General features: G+C 39.4%; 1 protein-coding gene across 3 annotated transcripts in view; it reads right to left on the minus strand.

Annotated features, from left to right (window-relative positions):
* The window catches only part of CCAR1 (cell division cycle and apoptosis regulator 1), a 33,205-nt gene extending 29,566 nt beyond the window's left edge, over positions 1-3,639 (minus strand). For all 3 annotated transcript variants that reach the window (XR_014026514.1, XM_081328340.1, XM_081328339.1), the window contains exons 1-2: positions 3,467-3,639; positions 991-1,097 (exon numbers count right to left, since the gene is read on the minus strand). Coding sequence is in view for 2 of the 3 variants with exons in the window: in XM_081328340.1 (XP_081184466.1) it covers positions 991-1,063 (73 nt within the window). In the remaining variant the exon portion in view is untranslated. The remainder of the gene's footprint in view (positions 1-990; positions 1,098-3,466) is intronic.
* Between the last annotated feature and the right edge of the window lie 17,284 nt (positions 3,640-20,923).

Consider the following 20,923-nt stretch of genomic DNA (forward strand, 5'->3'; position numbering starts at 1 on the left):
GGGCATGTAAACAACTGCTTTTCCTCACCCTCAAGACTGCTGGTCAGAGCTAAGGTTTTGCCTGAGGAAAGTGGGTGTTTGATCAGCTGATCAACTGCAGTTATAAACCACACCACATAGAACAGGGGTCTTCAAACTTGGCCCTTTTATGACTTGTGGACTTCAACTCCCAGAATTCCTCAGCCAGCGTGCCTGGCTGAGGAATTCTGGGAGTTGAAGTCCACAAGTCATAAAAGGGCCAAATCTGAAGACCCCTGACATAGAACATATACTTACTTACAAGTTAAGATATATCACACTCAGGCAGAAAAAAAACAGTCAGCCATAAAGTCAAGCAGCTGTCCTTAAATGCATCTGAACAGCTTTACAAATTGTGCAGCACGAGATAAAAATCCTCTGTTCACTCTCTTCTTCTGAAACACTATTGGCTGGAACTAAGCTATTATGGCTTGCTTAAATAAATCACTGTTAAAATAAACCACAATTCAATGAGTTTAACTTGTGAATACAGCCTTCAGGCTTTAAGCAGTTCATCTATAAGATAAAATTGAATGTTACGTTTGTGCTGTTATATATTTGCCAAGATTCAATTGTGTAACTGAATATCACTATCTAAAATAGATAGGAAGAAGAAAATAGAGATATTTTAAGGGATATTTAAGTATTTTTTTTACATAATAAATAGAACAGAAGAGGGGAATTGTGAAAATAAAATGGGGAAAAATAATTAAGAAATAGCATGTATATGTCAGAGATTTCCTGATCAGAGAAAATCAAGAAAAACAATCATAAGTAAATATTGATATAAAAGCTTACAACTGCTTCTTCACAAATGTCAGCCATTCATCAGTGCAACTTATTTCCTATTCAAAATTAACATCTGGATTATTTTCAATTCACTTAAAATATTTTTCATTTCTTTTATTTTCATTTACTCAATCAGAAAGGAATCAAAAGCAGTAGTTATTGTTTAAGAAAGTGCAAACTAACCTGGTTGAGAAACTGCTGTAGCTGTAAACTGAGTAGCCCACGGGGGATTCTTCTGTCCTCCAAACTGTGCCATTATGAGAGGTACAATTCTTCTGCCAGTTTAGTTTCTTAAAAAAAAAAAGCACTGACCATTAGTACTTTAACATGCAGCTAATTCCTGACTAATGGACAAATTAGCTATCTATATGTGACGTACATATGCATTTACATTTATTTGATTTATATGGCTGCCCAAGTTGTAAAGCGACTCTGGACATCTTCCAACTGTACAGAAGCAGGAAAGCAAAAGAGAAACAGAACAACAAAATAAAAGGAAATGTAATCGTCAAGGCCAGCCATCGTACAGTCTATTTAAAAATATTTTATTCTAGACAGTTTCATCTTGCGTGGTGGCTAATGTCAGGGGAAGCACCAAGCATTCTGGATTTTATTGTACAGAGTGCTGACAGGATAGGGGCCATGTGAACCTTTGAGGGGAGGGATGACATTCCATGGGCAGCTGCTGTAATAGAGAAGGTCTGTTCCCTGGGTTCTGCCAGGGGAGAAGAAGGGACTTGCATGCCCTCTTGCTGAATTCTCTTGGAACAAGCTGAGACAATTGGAGACAGGTGGTCTTACAAATAATCTGGCCAGTCAGTATATGAAGAGCCTTACGGATTAAAACTAGGTTTGTCCTATGTCTGTGGAGATTCTCAGCCATCCGTAGTTGTCTCAAAAGTGCTTTTTTCTTCAAAAGGCAGCTGGACTGCTTTTTCCTTGAGAAAGAAGAAAACATTTCACTTCTCATCTAAGAAGCTTCATCAGTTCAGATGGTGGTGGGGGAAATGGAAGGATAGGTACTGCATATCTATCCTTCCATTCCTTCCCCCCCATCAAAACCCATTTTCTTCTTCTTCAAGGATAAAAACAGTCCAGTTGCTTTTTGGGGGGGCAAAGCAACTTTGAGACAACTGTGTTTGCTCTAATAAGAGAAACCACGACAAGTATGACAAACCAGATGTCTTAAGAAAGGAAGCTGATAATAAATATTTCCAGTGAAAAATACAAATAAACTTTCTCACCTTTAGTTCTACTTATTATAACACAAATGCACAAAATCTTATCAGTAACAGGTAGAGTATAACCATCAAGTGAACTTTCAACCATCAGTAAACCATCAAGAACACTTGCAAGTTGTTCTTCTAGTAAGAAAATGCATCTCCGGTATGATCCAGCAACAACAAAGTAGCCAAACACATGTAACCAAGTATATGAAGCCCCAGTGGTCACTTGGTGATTTGATATGTCAACTAGGAAATTAACTCAGTCATTAAGCAAATAAGTATGCCATATAAATCCCCCCCCAGGATCGCCGTTGATAATAACAAGCATGTCATCCAGATGCACTTAGAGATGCTAGCGTAGACAAATGACTTAAAGAAGTTTCTAAACCAGTGGTTCCCAACCTTTTCTATACCCCATAACCTTACAACGCTTACAATATATATTCTCGCAGCCATTACAAAAGTTCAAAATAACGGCAACAAATTATGCATGCACACTATAATTTTGAAAAGCCAAGTTTTCGCACCCCCTGGAATATCGTCTCGCACCCCTGGCTGGCCACCCCTGTTCTAAACAAAAGACAGTTGAGCTTAGAGAAAAATAAACCAAGAAAGCAGTTGACTTTTAAGGTTTAGATTTAGATTTTATAAGATGTATATACCGCCCTTTCCCGAAGGACTCAGGGCGGTTTACAGGGCATTTTAAAACCACATCAATATAAAATACCAAGTTAAAAGAGAATTAAAAGATTAAATTATCCCTGAAAATAAAAACCCCCGTTAAAATTCTCAGCCTGTTAAAATTAGGAAAGCACCTTATACACGAAACACAATATCCGCTGCCAGACAGTCCTAACAAAATAGGAGAGAAATTAAAAAAAACAAACCGGGGTTCCAAAATTCAGAATCAGAACTGGAAGCTCTCACGCTCGTTGAAAACTAAGCGAGGCTGTACCGGCCTGCGCAGCAGAGCACGCCTGATTCACTCGGTCCCAATTCCCCTTTGTGAGTAAAACACGCGTGGAATCAACCCACACCAAAGAAAAAGGCCCTGGAGGGTGAACTTGTGGGATGGGAACGACTGTGAGAGAGTAACAAAGAAGAAACTCTCCCGCTGGTTCGTCGGCCCGGCCCGCAAAGATTCCGCGAAAGGACTACGAAGGGCAAAGGCAGGCCTCTTAAGGTCCTGGGTCAGATCTGCCCCTGCCTTGCTCAGGGAAGCGTCCTTAGCCGAGAGTTGGTGAGGGGAAGAAGCCCGGCCCGTCCACAAGGCGGGACTGAGGCCTGCCGCCCCGGGAAGAGCTTCTCCCGCACTCTTCGCCCAAGTCTGCTCTGAGGCATACGAAGGCTCCCTTCTTCCCGAAAACACCTGCCCGGCTCCCCGCTCCCGCGCCAATAAAATCGCTCTCCCCGCTTTCCTCCCGGCTCTTTACCTGAAAAGGGCCGAAGACGTACTCGGAGAAGCCATTTCAAACTCCTCCAAGCACCCCTCAGGCGAAGAGCCACGGCGCAGGCGCAGAAAGAACGCGCGAGCTGCGAGGGGAGTCGGGTGAGCTTCGCCGTCGCGCACGAGAGTGACGTTGGCAAAGCCAAGGCCGCCTTTCTCCCTCCTGCACGTGCTCCGCAAAGGCCGGGTTATGGTCTCCAAAACAAAGAACGGGGTGGCGTGGCGCATGCGTCGAAGGAAGCAATTTTTTTTTGTTGTTAATTTCGCGAAAGGAAAAAGCTGTTGATGAGGTTGCGTGGCGTATGTTTTGCCACCATCTTGTTACGAGGCAAGTGATAAGTGTGTATTTTACTTCCGGGCAGAGGAAGAGGTGCTACTTTTTGCGCAACTGGTCATCGGGCGTTTAACACTTCCAAGAACTTAGTTCAGGGCTCTTCAAACTTGGCCCTTTTATAACTTGTGGACTTCAACTCCCAGAATTCCTCAGCCAGCTTGCCTGGCTTAGGAATTCTGGGAGTTGAAGTCCACAAGTCATAAAAGGGCCAAGTTTGAAAACCCCTGACTTAGTTGTTTCAGCTCCGTTTTAAGGCAGTGTTCTTCAGCCTGGGAAACTTGTGGACTCCAACTCCCAGAATTCATGCTAGCTGGGGAATTCTGGGATTTTTTTTTATCCCATTTATATCCCGCCCTTTTCGGAAGACTCAGGGCGGCTTACAGTCTAAAGCACAAACCAATGTGCTTAGCAATAGCCTTCATTCTATGTATATGCCTGCTTATTAGGGCTTTCGCCCCCCCCCCCCAAGCGGCATTATTACAAAGTCAGCTTATTGAATTGAAATCCACACATTTTTAAAGTTGCTCAAGTTGAAAACTGCTCTAAGAATCCTCCAGTGAAAATCCACGCTCCTCTGGCTTTTTAATCCCTTCCACAGTATTTTTATGCTAATATTTATTTTATGTTGCTGTTGCTTTTTTGTGTTTCCTTTTAAGATATTGCATGGTTTTAACGTATATAATTTTAAATCTGAAGTGCAACTGTGATGCAAGATGGACCAAATAAACAAAACCCAAGAAAGTGAAATGTTGAATACATATGATTATTTGGCTAGGTGACATAGTGGTTATGCTCATTAAATGAATATTAACTACTATTCTAAACACAGATGCATTCATTATTAGAACCAGTGCTTTTTTGTAAAAGAAAAAGGTGCCGGAACTCACACATGTCATACAACCTGCCTTGCCTACCCTACAAGGTTCCATCCAAAAAAGGTGCCGGAACTCCGTTCTGAGCGTTCTATGACAAAAAAAAGCCTTGATTAGAACCAATATTAAAATGTTGCTGTAAGTCTTTGAGTAAACAAACAATGTTCTGTTGAGTAATCAGTTATCAGAGATTATTAATCTGTCATGTTCATAAAATTTCTAAAACTGTATTAATAATTCCAAGTAGCAGGTTTACAGGAAAAAAGCAACCAAAAAACCCTTAACATTTCATTAAAGATAATTAAAATAATTAAGAAACATTTAAATAACAGAAAACCCAAAAATTGGGAAATAAAAACATCCTGAGGAATAGTGACTGCAGTATCTCTCCTGCTATCTCCTATTTCAGAAGTGCACCTGGGAAAATGTAATAATAATAATAATAATAATAATAATAATAATAATAATAATAATAATAATAATAATAATAATAATAATAATAATTTGGAAGGGACCATAGAGGTCATCTAGTCCAACCCCCTGCTCAGGCAGGAAACCCTATACCATTTCGGACAAATGGTTGTCCAGTCTCTTCTTAAAAATTTCCAGTGTTGGAGCATTCACAGCTTCTGGAGGCAGGTTGTTCCACTGGTTAATTGTTCTAACTGTCAGGAAGTTTCTCCTTAGTTCTAGGTTGCTTCTCTCCTTGATTAGTTTCCATCTATTGCTTCTTGTCCTGCCTTGGGGCGCTTTGCAGAATAGCTTGAGTCCCTCCTCTTTGTGGCAGCCCCTGAGATATTGGAACACTGCTATCATGTCCCCCCTCGTCCTTCTCTTCATTAAACTAGACATACCCAATTCCAGCAGCCGTTCCTTATATGTTTTAGTCTCCAGTCCCCTAATCATCTTTATAGCTCTTCTCTGTACTCTTTCTAGAGTCTCAACATCTTTTTTACATCATGGTGACCAAAACTGGATGCAGTATTCGAGGTATGGCCTTACCAAGGCATTGTAAAGTGGTATTAATACTTCACATGATCTTGATTCTATTCCTCTGTTAATGCAGCCTAGCACTGTGTTGGCTTTTTTGGCAGCTGCAGCACAACATGGGTTTGTCAAAAACAGATCATGCCAGACAAATCTTATTGCATTCTTTGACCACTAGTGATTGTCCACTAGGACTCCGAGATCCCTCTCACAGTTACTACTATTGAGCGAGGTACCCCCTATACCAGGGGTCGGCAACCTAAAAAAGAAAAAGAGCCACTGGGAACCGGTTCCATCACAAATTAAAAAAAGAGGGAGCCGCGTGCGTGTGTCCATGCACGCGCATGCGCAAAAAGGTTTTTTGCGCATGCGCGGACGCACACGGCTGCCATTTTTTTAAAAATGAGATGGAACCGGTTCCCGGTTGCCCGATGGCGACGGCCCGTCTGCAAAGCTGCCGCTTTCGGCAGCTTTGCAGACGGGCCGTGGCAGCTTCCTCAAAGAGTGGCGCCCCTGCCCATTCCGAGAGGTGCGCACGCACCTCTCCGAACGACCGGAGGTGCGCGCGTACCTCCGCGCGAATGGGCAGCGGTGCCGCTCTTTCAGGAAGCCCGCCGCGGCCCGTCTGTGAAGCTGCCGAAAGCGGCAGCTTAGCAGACGGGCCGCGGCAGCTTCCGCAAAGAGCGGCGCCCCTGCCCATTCCGAGAGGTGCGCGCGCACCTCTCCGAACGACCGGAGGTGCGCGCGCACCTCCCCAAACCTTTGGGGAGGTGCGCGCGTACCTCCGTGCGAAGGGGCAGCGGCGCCGCTCTTTCAGGAAGCTGCCGAAAGCGGCAGCTTCCTGAAAGAGCGGCACCGCTGCCCGTTCGCGCGGAGGTACGCGCGCACCTCCCCAAAGGTTTGGGGAGGTGCGCGCGCACCTCCGGTCGTTCGGAGAGGTGCGCGCGCACCTCGGAATGGGCAGGGGCGCCGCTCTTTGCGGAAGCTGCCGCGGCCCGTCTGCTAAGCTGCCGCTTTCGGCAGCTTCACAGACGGGCCGCGGCGGGCTTCCTGAAAGAGCGGCACCGCTGCCCATTCGCGCGGAGGTACGCGCGCACCTCCGGTCGTTCGGAGAGGTGCGCGCGCACCTCTCGGAATGGGCAGGGGCGCCGCTCTTTGCGGAAGCTGCCGCGGCCCGTCTGCTAAGCTGCCGCTTTCGGCAGCTTCACAGACGGGCCGCGGCGGGCTTCCTGAAAGAGCGGCACCGCTGCCCATTCGCGCGGAGGTACGCGCGCACCTCTCCAAAGGTTTGGGGAGGTGCGCGCGCACCTCCGCCCATTCGGGGAGGTGCGCGTGCACCTCTCCAAACGGGCGGTGCCACTCTCCATTTGGAGAGGTGCGCGCGCACCACTGCCCGTTGGAAGAGGTGCGCGCGCACCGGGCGGCTGGGAGCTGCAAGAGACGGCTCAAAGAGCCGCATGCGGCTCCGGAGCCGCAGGTTGCCGACCTGTGCCCTATACTATACCTGTACATTTGGTTTTTCTTGCCTAAATGTAGAACCTTACTTTTTTCACCATTGAATTTCATTTTGTTAGATAGCGCCCAGGGTTCAAGTCTGTCCAGATCTTCCTGTATCTTAAGCCTGTCTTCTGGAGTGTTGGCTATTTCTGCCAGCTTGGTGTCGTCTGCAAATTTGATGAGTTCCCCATTTATCCCTTCATCCGAATCGTTGATGAAGATGTTGAAGAGCACTGGGTTCAGAACAGAGCCCTGGGGCACCCCACTACATACTTCGCTCCATGTAGATGCGGTTCCATTGAGGACCACATGCTGAGTACGGCCAGTCAGCCAGTTACGAATCCATCTGGTGGTGATTCTGTCTAACCCACATTTTTCTATCTTATCAAGTAGAAGGTTGTGATCTACTTTATCAAATGCCTTATTGAAGTCCAAGTAAATTATATCCACAGCATTCCTCTGATCCACTAACTTTGTCACTTGGTCAAAGAATGCAATAAGATTTGTCTGGCATGATCTGTTTTTGACAAACCCATGTTGGCTTTTAGTAATGACTTTGTTTGCCTCTAGGTGCTCGCTGATTCGTTGTTTGATTATCTTTTCCACAATCTTCCCAGGTATTGAGGTCAGGCTGATAGGTCTGTAATTTCCTGGATCCATTTTTTCCCCTTTTTTGAAGATGGGAACTACATCAGCTCTTTTCCAATCCTCTGGTAGTTCCCCAGTGCTCCAGGATCTTTGAAAAATATAGTTCAGTGGTTCTGAGATCACATCTGCCAGTTTCTTGAGAACCTTGGGGTGTAATCCATCTGGTCCTGTTGATTAGAACTCGTCTAGACTGGACAGGTGCTCACTTATCATTTTCTTGCCTATCTTAACTTGTGTTTCTATTCTGTTTTTTATGGCACTATTTTTGATAGGTTGGTCTGTTTTTTCCCTTTGTGTAAAGACAGATGCAAAAAATGAGTTAAATAGTTCTGCTTTCTCCCTGTTGTTTGTCACCTTCTTGCCACTTTCACCCACTAATGGACCAATCATTTTCTTAACTTTTTTCTTGTTTTTCACATGTTGAAAGAAGCTTTTTTGTTATTGTTGACTTTGGTCACAAGCCTTAGTTCATTTTGAGCCTTAGCTTTCCTCACTTCACCTTTGCAGGCTTGGGCTATTTGCTGATATTCTGACTTAGTTATGTGCCCCTCTTTCCACTTTCTGTACTTGTCCTTTTTATCATTCAATTTGTCAGAGAGTTCTTTATGCAGCCACGCTGGTTTCTTTTGAGAGCTGTTATTTTTCCTCTTTGTTGGTATTGTGCTAGACTGGGCTTTTATTATCTCACTTTTCAAAATTTCCCAAGCTTCTTCAGTTGTTTTCCCCTTGAGTATTCTCATCCATGGAATCCTTCCCAAGCCCTCTCTATGTTTATCCAAGCCCTCTCTAAGTTTATGTTCTTTCAGATACTTCCATCCCAAACTATTTGACTAGTATTGTACTAAATTCTTACAAGATATGCTATGTAGTTCCATAGTGCTTTTGTACTGAAACTGCAATTTTTATACATTTTTCAAGGACATCCTCATTATGCATATCAATCATTTCAGTGTAAAGTTCACGTTCATCATTGCTTGTATTTCAGAAAAATTGCAGGGACTGCTTTACATCCATTCATGTTGCTGTGCATTATTCAAGTTGTGCATCACATGAAGTACCATCAATGTAACTTTAACTAGATGGCGTTTCCTGGGATGAAGAGTGTGCACATTAATGGGTTTTTTTTTACTTATGTCCAACTTTTACCGTTTTGTCTTTTCAGCAGTATTTTAGGATGCTGACTTTTCATTCCCCTTGCAACCATTTTGTGATGCTCACCGATGGCAGAGTTCTTAATTTCAAAACACCCATGGATCTCAAAACATTAAGAGACCCTGCTGTCACTGACAAGTCAATAGGCTGAAGAAAGGCTACTTTCCATTGGGTTAATCCAAGGTTCATACCTGATTAAAAATCACTTTCTGAAGGCTGCAACAAATGCATTTTTGTTATAAAGTTGGTTGAGGAAGAAGTGCTGACATTTTCACTCACATTTGCTGTTTACTGTACTTGTCCTCTATGGTTTTCTGAAAAAGTAGGGCTATTGCACTTTCCAGCGGGTTGCATCTTTTACAGCACTTAAATTTGCTTCTCATTTTCCATCCTTATAGGCATAAAGATGATAGACTGTTTTAATAGTCCTGTAAAAGCTCTGTTGTCTTCAGTACAAAACACTAGTATAGGTAGTCCTCGACTTACAAGTTTGTTTAGTGACCGTTCGAAGTTACAGCGGCAGTGAAAAAAGTGACATGAGTTTTTCACACTTAACGATCATTGCAGCATCTCCAGTCATGTGATCAAAATTCAGACACTTATTTGCAGCATCTCCATAGTCATGTGATCAAAATTCAGACACTTGGCAACTGAGTCATATGTATAACGATTGCAGTACCCTGGGGTCACATGATCACTTTTTGCAAACTTCTGACAAGCTAAATCAATGGGGAAGTCAGATTCGCTTAACAACTGTGTTATGATTCTTAACAACTATGACAAGCAAGCAAGGTCATTAAAATGGGGCAAAACTCATTTAGTAACTGTCTTATTGCAATTAGCAATTTCATGGCAATTTTGGACTCAGTTGTGATTGTAAGCCAAGGACTATCTGTATGTGCTGATCCCAAAAAGCTAAGCAAGGTTGGGTCTAGAATAGAATTGGGACCTTGGAGGTCTTCTAGTCCAGCCCCCTGCTCATGCAGGAGAACTGGCTCCTGCTGGCTCAGGAATTCTGGGAGTTGAAGTCCACGAGTCATAAAAGAGCCAAGGTTGCCTACCCCTGACCTATACCATCTCAGACAAGTGACTGTCTAGCCTTTTTTAAAAATCTCCAATGATGAAGCACCCACGATTTCTGGGGGGCAAGCAAATCTAGATGGGACCCACCAAGGAAATAGATGTTTGCCCTCACACATGTGTATATGTGCACGTTTCTCTCCATTTGGCCATATATAAACATCTATTTGAAGGCAGCAACTTCCTTCTTCAAAATCATGAGTTTCCTATAGTTGCCAGCAAAACTACATGTTCATATCTTTCCTAGGACACAGCTCCATTATATTCTTGCTCTGGCATAATTGGTATTTGAAAGTAACTGAGATTCATGTTACTATATAGAATTTGTGGGTAGTTTGGCTAGATACAAGTAAGATCCTTAGTACCAGTGTTCCCAGCTGACCAAACCTAGCTGGCCCATTCTTTAAACAGAGAGCTGAGCCAGAGAAATCATAATTAAGAGTTACATACAGAGATAACCACTTGTACTATTTAATTCCTCTAGATCACTGCTCAAAGAACAGTAATAATGAATCAAAGAGAATGTATTGCTATTGCTAGGTTTCATTTGTTTCACTGATATGGATATGCTTTTAGATAATAGTCCTCTAGTAGTGGAAAGAAGTGAGCTTAAATGAAGGAAAAATTAAAAACCACATGCAAAATAGAAGTATAAAATTTATTTGAAACCATCCACAATGTTCTGTATTATCAGGAATGATACAGTTTGTAATTTTGTTTTTGGAAAAAGCCATGACAAAAAATTAAAATACATTTTGCAATGACAGCAACTTTATCCTGCCATTCAGAAGGCAGGATAAAGAAACATTTTAAGGTTTAAACAGATAGGACATACACAAGAATAAAAAAACAGAACAAACCATCTCCACAATAACAATTCTTACATGTATGTTTCAATACAATTTCAATGCATCTTGCTACATAAACAAGAAATCATATACAACTGCTGTGCACCAAAGAGTAGCTTAGTATGATCTTTCAAGTAACATGCAGTCATAACTCACACTTTTCAAGTACTGCTGGTAAATGTTCCTTTGTCTGAAAATGTATTTCTCTCCCCAAGTAATGAAATAGTTTGTTTCCCTGTAGGTATTATGAAATAGCGAAGTGCTTTTCTTCCATTATTAACTAAATACAATGGTAAATGGTAAAAATGCGTATGCCTTTTCTTTTTTCCACCATTAGATTTTCTTAATATAGTAGATTGTTTAAAGGGGAAAAAAATCAAAGTCTAAGTTAAATGATAAAAAATAAATATGCACCTCAGTTTTATTAAACAGATATACCACACACACAAATACAAGAAATATTACTCAACAACAGAGCTCAAGTTTTTTTTTCTTATTTAGCATAATACTTTCCAATTTAATTTTCTAAACATTATTAAAACTGAAGTTACTGCTGGTGCCGTTGATACCGATTTACATTTCAGAGACAGTCTAGCAAAGATTAGTCACAGCTAAATTCAGTTGAAATCAAGGGGACACACACCTTGATCCTATGCACTTTTATTAAGAGAACATTTCTCCAACACAACTAGAAAGTGAGTCAAACTATATCCTTCATCAAACACTTTTTAAGATTCCCCTTCACATATCTTAGTGCGGAATACCTCTTAAGGAGAAATATGTAAGCCCATCTTCATTTACAGATACAAAGTGGAATCCTATGGACAATTACTCCAGTGTGAGTCCCACTGAATTTGTGGGGATTTAGCTACGTGTAAACGTAGCACAGCAGTCCCTAGCCTTTTTGGCACCAGGAACTGGTTTCGTGGAAGACAATTTTTCCACGGACCGGGGGAGGGGGGGAATGCTTTCGGTTTCGCTCGCTCGCCCTCTATTCACCTCCAGCTGTGCGACCCAGTTCCTAACAGGCCATGGACCTGGTACCAATCCGTGGTGTGGGGATTGGGGACCCCTGATGTAGCAACTCCAATTGCATAGCTGCATTCTTAAGCATGCTCCCTTGGGTATTACTAAGCCCCACTGAATTCAGCAGCACATTTTGCTTAAACATGCTTGTAATTTGGCTGTTTGTCACTACTTGTGTTTCCGGACTGCACATTTAGTTCAGATTATTTGAAATACAATCCAGTGAACCTCTTTTTATGCTCAACAGCTTCTGAAACTTGAGCAGCTTTGCTCCCCTTACCTCTCTAGATCACTGTTTCTCAACCTTAGCAGCTTTTACATCTTAAAAGCCAAGGCTGGGAAACACTGCTCTACATAATAGCCTTACTTCTGAAATACACCACCATTTGATGTTTTTTAAAAAAATGTTTTCCAATATCTTGAAGTAAATGATTTTTTTAAAAAAATCTAATAACAAAGTATTTCCTTGTAATGATAATGCATATATTACAAAATATGACCAACATATCCTGTTTTAGAGTCTTAGGCAACAAATACATTCAGCATTAAGGGACATAAAATACAAAGCCTTAGATTTGCCATCTTTTGCTAAAACAATTAAATGACATTCACACTTTATTCTAATTTTGCATTTTTGTCATGTAAAGCTTTTGACATATGGGAATTATAGCAGGAACCTAATTATATGCACTACCTCATTATAAAGCATGTACTTTTATAACTAAATAACACTCTAATCTTGTATTCCTTTTTCAAATGAACTTTGACCAGTGAAAGATTTCAGTTGTCCCAGAAACCATTCAATTAAATGAGCTTGTACTTGCAAATCTAGGCCACTACTCCACAAGTTTTAATTCTACTTTCAGCAAGAATATATTTACTAGGATGAAACTCCTGTTAACAAGAGTAGGATTCTGCTTTATTTTGTATACTTGGAACATTACATATGATGGGTTACATGCAGAACCAGTTATGCAAAAGGCAAAGTGAGAGTTGTGCCCATTATTAATCGTGTAACATAGAAATTCCCCAGAATTGAGCCATGGAGTACATAAACAAGCTTCATGCAAGAGGCTTATACCTGAATATACAAAAATTTTGGAGCAATCCTTCATCAGCAATATTTTGCTTTTTAGGACAGAACATAGTCATTTCATGATTTGCTGTCTGGAGGGATAGAAGGAATATATATACATATACATGTATTTTGTGTGTGTGTGTGTGTGTGTGTGTGTGTGTGTGTGTATTGTTATTACCCTCATATGAAATTGGTGGGTGAATAGCATGGAAGATGAGTTACTTTTCTTTTTAATCTTTTAACCAATAGGGCATGAATTAAGTAATATAAATCATTTTTTAAAGGGAAATATAAGCCAAAGAAGACATTTTTGGCAGCATATCTTTTCAACATTGCCCAAACATTAAAATTTCAGCAAAATTTCACATTCTATTGGTATGATTTCATTAACAATCTTGTATACAAATCAATTGTCACATTCGTTCTGTCGGCAAAGCAGGCTATGATATGTCTGTAGCAATAAACATACATTTTGAGCTGTTTTTAATCACTTTAATTTTCACAAGGAGAGAGAAATCTATCTAGTATACGATAAGAGATGGGAACAAAAACCACCAAGGAAAGTAATTTCTTATGGATTGCACATTTGACTTCTTTTTATTATATTATTTCAGCATTGCATTTATGCCAAAAGCCTTCAAACTGGATGTAAGATGAAAATGTTATAGGTACCTATTACAGTGACATGGAAATTTGGTAAAGAGCACTGATGCTCATTCATGAAAATTCCACATTTTCTTAGGCTTACATGAATTGTAAATTACTGTATATGCAAATTGCTTTTCATGCTACAGTAATATGGAATTATGATCATGCTGTTCTAAATTGATTTGCAGCTATACTTTTTTTGATATTTGATGATTTACAAGTATGTCAGTAGCATAATGGAGGTTTATCTATAGATAAAACAGTTTTAAAATTACAATTATCTCTAACTGTACAGGTAATTTGGAAGAGTCACCCCCTATGAACTTACGTCCAACGAAAGGATAAAACCTTATTTGTTTTGGCATGTAGAGTACTTTTATTAGCTAATAATCTACTTTCATTCAATTTTTGGGATGGGAAAAAAGTTTCCCTTGCTGTTTAAAATGTTCCTGAACTGCCAACTTCACTAAGAGTAAAATACAGTATACCCTTAAATTCAGCTTCTTTTTATTCTGGACTTTTCTGAGAAATATTTCTGGATAGTTGCCCCAGTGCTACTGAGAAAAAGCAGATACACTAACTTTTTAACAACCCATCTTTCTTCATGAAATATGGGATGGCCTTTCTGTTAGCTTTTCAATTTCAAATTTCTACCCTGGTTTAGCTCACTCTCATCCTTTCAGTGCGTACCCCTATGCAGTTAGAAGTAATGGAGCTTTGCTATTCTATTATGCTTTTATTTGTAGAATACCATAAGAAATGTATAGAACTTTATCTTCCCTGGTACACATTTATCCAGTTTTAACATGAATAGATTTTTCTTCAACCTTGGATGTAAAACATTAATAAGACAAATATTTTACTGCTCATGCAGTTAAGGCATATTTGAAAAATAAGAGAATCCAGGTGCATAGCCTTTAATTTGAAGAAAGAGGATGAAATAATACTTTCCAAGCACTCCAAATGCTCTCCTTTCAAAACAAGCAGAGAGTTTGTATACTCACAGAGTCAGTATTTCATCTGTCCTAACCATTTAATCTCTTCAAATGTCAGTAAAGTGAAGAGAACAATTTGTTCCCCTTCACTCTGACCTTTCCCGAGCCTCAAATCTGCTCAGGGGGTTAGAGGACCACCTAACATAAATTCAGGAAAATAGTGAAGTGCAAAGTCCCATTCTGTGAGTAAATGTACATATGACAATGGACTTGTCACTACAGTTATGAATGTGAACTCAATAAATGTCACTGTGCTTTTTAACCAGGGCCATAAGAAACACATTGTATAACTGAATGACAAGACTCAGAGGAAATGACTGCATCTGAATGTTAATTAATAATATCACAGTGTGCTCTTAAACAATGTATTGATGTGGTAGAAGCAGCTTTTCTATCCTCCTTGACTACATTCTAAGTTTGACTTAGTGATGAAAACTGAAATTAACATTTGAAGGGCCAAAAAACTACTATTTCCCTAATAAAGAGAGAAAAGTTGAGGTCTTCAAACAATGGAGGCTGCTCAAAACAAATAGCATATCACTGTAGACCCGATCCAGAGCTAAATCCAAATTATGTTTTCCTCTCAGTGGAGTCAATGCCAGGGTTAGCTGAAATTCCATTGATCCTCTAAGTTTTTAACTAGTGTGGTCACTTTTATTAGACTGAGATCATGAAGGTCAAGATCAATGTGAAAAATAGATAATGCACAGTAATTGTAGAGAACTAAAACTCCTGATGCATGGCTGAATTTAGATAATAATCTGTAAGTTTATAATGCTTTTGCACGACATGGCATCTTTTTAAGTTTGTTTCTTTAGAAATAATGTACCAAAGTGAAGTTAAAGAAGGACAGGTGTTTAATACATAGGAGATGCAACTATATGACTATATCTGATGATTTCAGGAAACGCTATCCTAGCGAACGTTCTGCCTGTTGCAGGGATACTTCTAAGCAGAATGGAAAAGATGCAGTAGGGCAGGTGGAAATGTCAAAAAACAGTAAGAACAAAACACTATTTCAATGGAGAGACTTAACAATATCAGCTGTCACATTCATCTGAGTGTACCAAACCAAGGTTAAAAATACCTTAGTGCCAGTCTGTAAAGGATACAATAGACTCTATGACTGTGAGGCTCACCCCAATATATTTGGAACAAACAAGTCATCTACACAATGTTCTATCTGACTGCAAAGAATGTTTAAGCTCCTAATGAAAATTTTACCTTCTACGGTTTCCTATTTATGTACATGTAACTGATATTTCTATGTATAATATTGCATTAAGTGTGGCTAGTGAATTTAGGATTGCAGTTGATGGCTGTTAACTAGCAAAGCTAGTTGCTTCAACTGTCTATGTAGTATATAGGAAATTAAAAAAGGGAGATGCTTTTAAGCATTGGTATTTCCATCATGCTTGCTCAAGGATCTCAAACCACTTGCCTCTTCATTAAAGCAACTTGGAGCATCTTATTATCAAGAAATTCATTCTGTTCAAAGGACTTTTTTATGTGGGAGATATTTCTCTGTCAGTTACAATCACTACATTTTTCAAGGGTTTCAGTCCAGTTAATTTGTGTTATTTAATGCAGATTATGAATATATGGCACTTCAAAGTTTGAAAATTCATGCTTTAGAGACGTTGTAACTCCTGGGTTTTTAAAATACTTTTTTTTTTAAAAAAATACAGCATTTTTAAAGACATGTTAGTATGTTCTGACAATTAACTGCTTTGATATTTCTCATTCATACAGCATTTTTAAAGACATGTTAGTATGTTCTGACAATTAACTGCTTTGATATTTCTCATTCTGAAGGGCTCACACATTGAATGTTTGAAATGGTTGTTGTCAAATTTAAGTAACACTCCTGCATTCATCACAGGACCAAAATCATTAGATGCCTCAAGTGTATTCTTTACAGAAAATTTCATCAATAGAGTCTTGTTTCAATAAATCTTGAAAACTATGCATTTGATTTCCTTTCTGGGTCTCTGGCAACTCCAGACAGCCACATTGAACCTTAGACCATACTGGTCTTCAAGCTACTGCAGGTGCCTGGAAGTTTTGCTGCTTGCAACTGCCCAAAGAATTGCTCTTACAAAGTAGGTAAAGTTATCATAAATCAGGGGTCTTCAAACTTGGCCCTTTTATGACTTGTGGACTTCAGCTCCCAGAATTCCTCAGCCAGGTGGCTGAGGAATTCTGGGAGTTGAAGTCCACAAGTCATAAAAGGGCCAAGTTTGAAGACCCCTGTCATAAATCTTCGCTGCTACAAGCTAATTCACAAAGTACATCAGTATCTATGATAAATATTTGAAATGCTACAATAAATAACTTACAACTGTATATACAGTATATTCTCACTCTGCATACATGCTTGATGGATTTTGGGCTTGTAAAACAGCAATTAAGTGAGATAATACAATGAGAAACATTACCTTTTAGATGCAGCCATCATTTTATGAACAGTATTGTTTTGTTTTGTTTTTTTTACAAATTTGTGATAATTAAAATATATGGCTGAACCCAGAGAAAACTTTAACAATATTTCTTAATTTCAGCAGTAAGTTTCCAATGTTTGGGTAACCTGATGTATCTGATGAAACATTTACTAGCTGTTAAAAAAAATCATACATTTCCATCTTTAATTCATTCTATGCAAATACACTCTATGGCAGGGGTAGGCAACCTCGGCTCTTTTATGACTCATGGACTTCAACTGCCAGAATTCCTGAGCCAGGAATGAGTCATAAAAGAGCTGAGGTTGCCTACCCCTGCTCTGTGGACTTCCAAGTAATAGATCATATTCCTTGATGTCTGGTTAGGTCAGGGGTCGGCAACCTCGGCTCTTTTATGACTCGTGGACTTCAACTCCCAGAATTCCTGAGCCAGCATAGCTGGCTCAGGAATTCTGGGAGTTGAAGTCCACGAGTCATAAAAGAGCCGAGGTTGCCGACCCCTGGGTTAGGTGGACATGTGGTTCCCCTATTAAGCATTGTCGTTTAAGAGCTGGTATCTGCTAGCAAGTATAGCAGTACATTTTCTATAGGTATACAGGGGAAAACACTAAACTACTCAAGCATACTAATTAGAGATCTTCTACTTAGGAATGCCAAATCTTCATAGTCTGAGTCAACTTTTATTTTTCTACTATTGCCTCAATTTGAATTTTCTGCTGCAGTACCTATAGAAAAGGAATCAAAAGAAATTTAATCCTAAACAATTTATTAGTAGTGTATCAAGTGGTAATAATACCGTCCTGCATACATTCTTTCAGAAATGAACCCATTATGTTCAATGGGGCTTATAAACATAAACAGATTGGCAAACTAAAAAGCATACAACTAGAAATTATAACGGAGAGGGGTTGAGCAAAACTAAGATGAAGTAGAAGTTTTCCACATACACAGTGAAGGATTATCCCAGGAGTTTCCCCTCAGAATTACTAGAAAGGATGATTAAATAAAAAAAACTGTACAGATGAGTTGCTGGATGATTTCACCATACTGATTGTAATGACAGCTATTATGTTTAATAAATTTTAGGTTCACAAAAAATATACAGTTCTTAAAATGTAAATCTAAGGCACACAAAATTACCATACCAATTAATATATTTATATATCCGAGAAGCAGAAAACTGCTGGTAGAAAATGATATAATATTGACTTTTATTATTTACAATTGTTACATATTCTGTATTTGAACTAATCATAATCTTTTGAACTAAGAAAAATGCAGCATATGGGTTGTTGTTTTTTTTACAAAGTTTGTTTTAAAAATAGAAAGATTGGGTTGTTTTTCTCTTTATATACTTTTCTAAAGTGTTCTGACTCAGGTTGTTCGATAAGCTGTTGCATAAAGATTGCTAATGGTATTGTGACTAAGAAGTATGGAGATCTGATCCAAAATTAAGTTTGAAAGCCATGTTTGATGGTATTCAGAGGGTACCTCTTTGTAAAATTATAGATCAGTTTGAGCTTTCTCAGCCTTCACCAAAATCAGTGAAATTTGCTGGATTGCCCACTCCTGATTTTAGTAAAATATCTCTAAATCTGAATATTTTCAGTAACTTAGGAAAATTTCTCTAATATCTACAGTATTGAGAAGCTGAAATTTGCCTATGTCTGTGTGTATTCAGCTGTCAAAAGTGGAAATGCAATGGGCAAACATAAAAGATATCTAGCACCAGTCTTGCCTGATATTCGTACATATCATTTAACATGAACAACATTACCAATAATGGCATCAATCACCTATTAAATCAGAGACAGGGAAGGGACAGACTTCAAGCAGCATTCAAACATGCTGTTTTAATCTTCACTTTACCTAAAATGTATTTGTACTGCTAGATAAAAATATGGGAAACTGCCCATTTGGATGGAGGAAGTGGAGAAGGACCAGCATGGGAGTGCTGGGGAAGATGGTGGTCTTGAAGCCTTACACAAGTGTGAATGTCTAATATTACACAACTGGGCTATGTGAGTAACGGAAATAAATTCCACTTTCTGACCTTCAGAATCATAGGTGACAAAGAGTTAACCAGTTTTCCCAAACCTACTGCCTTTAATGTGTTTTTTACTTCCATTCCAATAGTCAGCGAATACTTTGGAAAAGGCTGGGACAAGCTACATGTATCAACTATTTCTTTATTTTTTGAATTATTTTTTTCAGATTAAATACACAAGAGCAGACATTTAATAATAAAAGCACCATGTCTAGATTTTGTTTTTAAAAAAGCAGATCTAGACGTTTATTTGTTACAGCACCACTGCAAGATATTATCAGGTATGTTATCACAAATATTTTATTTCTGGTTATTCTGGTGGCACTTATGTACATCATGGAGCGGGAAAAGGAGAGGGAGAGATGTAAAATCAAGAGTTAATCTCATGACTGCCCTGATTTAAGTTGTATTATTCGTAAATAGCTTCATTCTTTTATATAAACTACAGGGTGCATTTAATCACAAAGGCTCATAATCTGATAACAATTGGCTAATTCAAATTACTAAACCATACAAAAAAAAGGCTGAGATAGTCCTGCAATGTTTAAAATTAAGATGTTGTCATTAGGACAAATGGATGCTAGGTGATTTAATTAATTTATTATTTGGAATCAAGGTCTGGTTCCCACACACATACAGCCCTATCAAATTGGGACTGGTCAAACTCACTGATTTAGCTTCAATATTATTACGTATATAATTTAGACCATGGCATGGAAATAATTTTAAGACTGATAAAATCCCTGGCATCCAGTTGTCTAAAAATATGATCTTGTTACTTAATTTCTTCTTCCCTTTTCTTCATTCCAAATACACCAAATTCTCTTGATTCTAGCTACCCGGAGTACTGACCTCTATTTTAATAGTTCTGTTTCTCAATAGAACTGACAAAAGCAGTGTTGATCACACAGATGTCATTATATCACACTTGAGATTTTCACTATTTAATATTAGAACTCTGTGAGTATTCGATCATTTAATGCTGTTCCTGTTAAACAAAGGATGTGGCCACTCCAAATAACAGGTGCTAAGAAATGAGAAGCGTTAGCAAGATATTGGGAAAACCTGGGCATGGGTCATCCACATAAGAGCCTATGTTATATCTGTTAAGCTAGTTAGCAACTTTCAGGTCTGCTGGAAGACATCACTCTGCCTCTAGTTTTGAGCTGGGAGCTTCAATCTAGTTAAGTTCTGTCTACAAAATGGAACTCTACCTTGCACAACTCAATCTCTTCAGCAAATCCCCATTTAGACTGACTGCATCTTGGCAGTTGCCTTTCCTGGTTCTTGACTGAAACAAAAACTTGAGTTGATCAATCCAGCCATTACACTTAGGTAGTTCAACTGGCGCATGAAGTGCATGCTGGAACACTGAACAGTGTTCCCAGGTTGGAAAATATCTTCAAGCTCTCAGCGTGTAATGCTGCACGGGTTACCATTCAGAAAAGGGTATGATACAAAGAAGAAATGGCATGTTACGTGGTAATTTTGCCACCAAGAAGTCGGCCATTGTACTCTGGATGGGTCTCCAACACAGACCAATGCCCATCACAAACTTTATTTCCTGACTGGAGATACCAAGTGGGATGTGGAACTATGCATGTTTTGTGGAATTAATCACTTGAATATCAGTGTGTCTTATTAGGAGGTGGAAGAGAGGAGAAAACTGCATATAATAATCAGATGTTCACTTACCTGGCAGAAAGCCCACTGAACACAATGGGACTGAGCTTCTAGTAAACCTGTCTAGATCAGGCTGATGGGCAACCCAC

The sequence above is a fragment of the Vipera berus genome, assembly GCF_964194415.1.
Source record: "Vipera berus genome assembly, chromosome: 5".
Lineage (NCBI taxonomy): Eukaryota > Metazoa > Chordata > Lepidosauria > Squamata > Viperidae > Vipera > Vipera berus.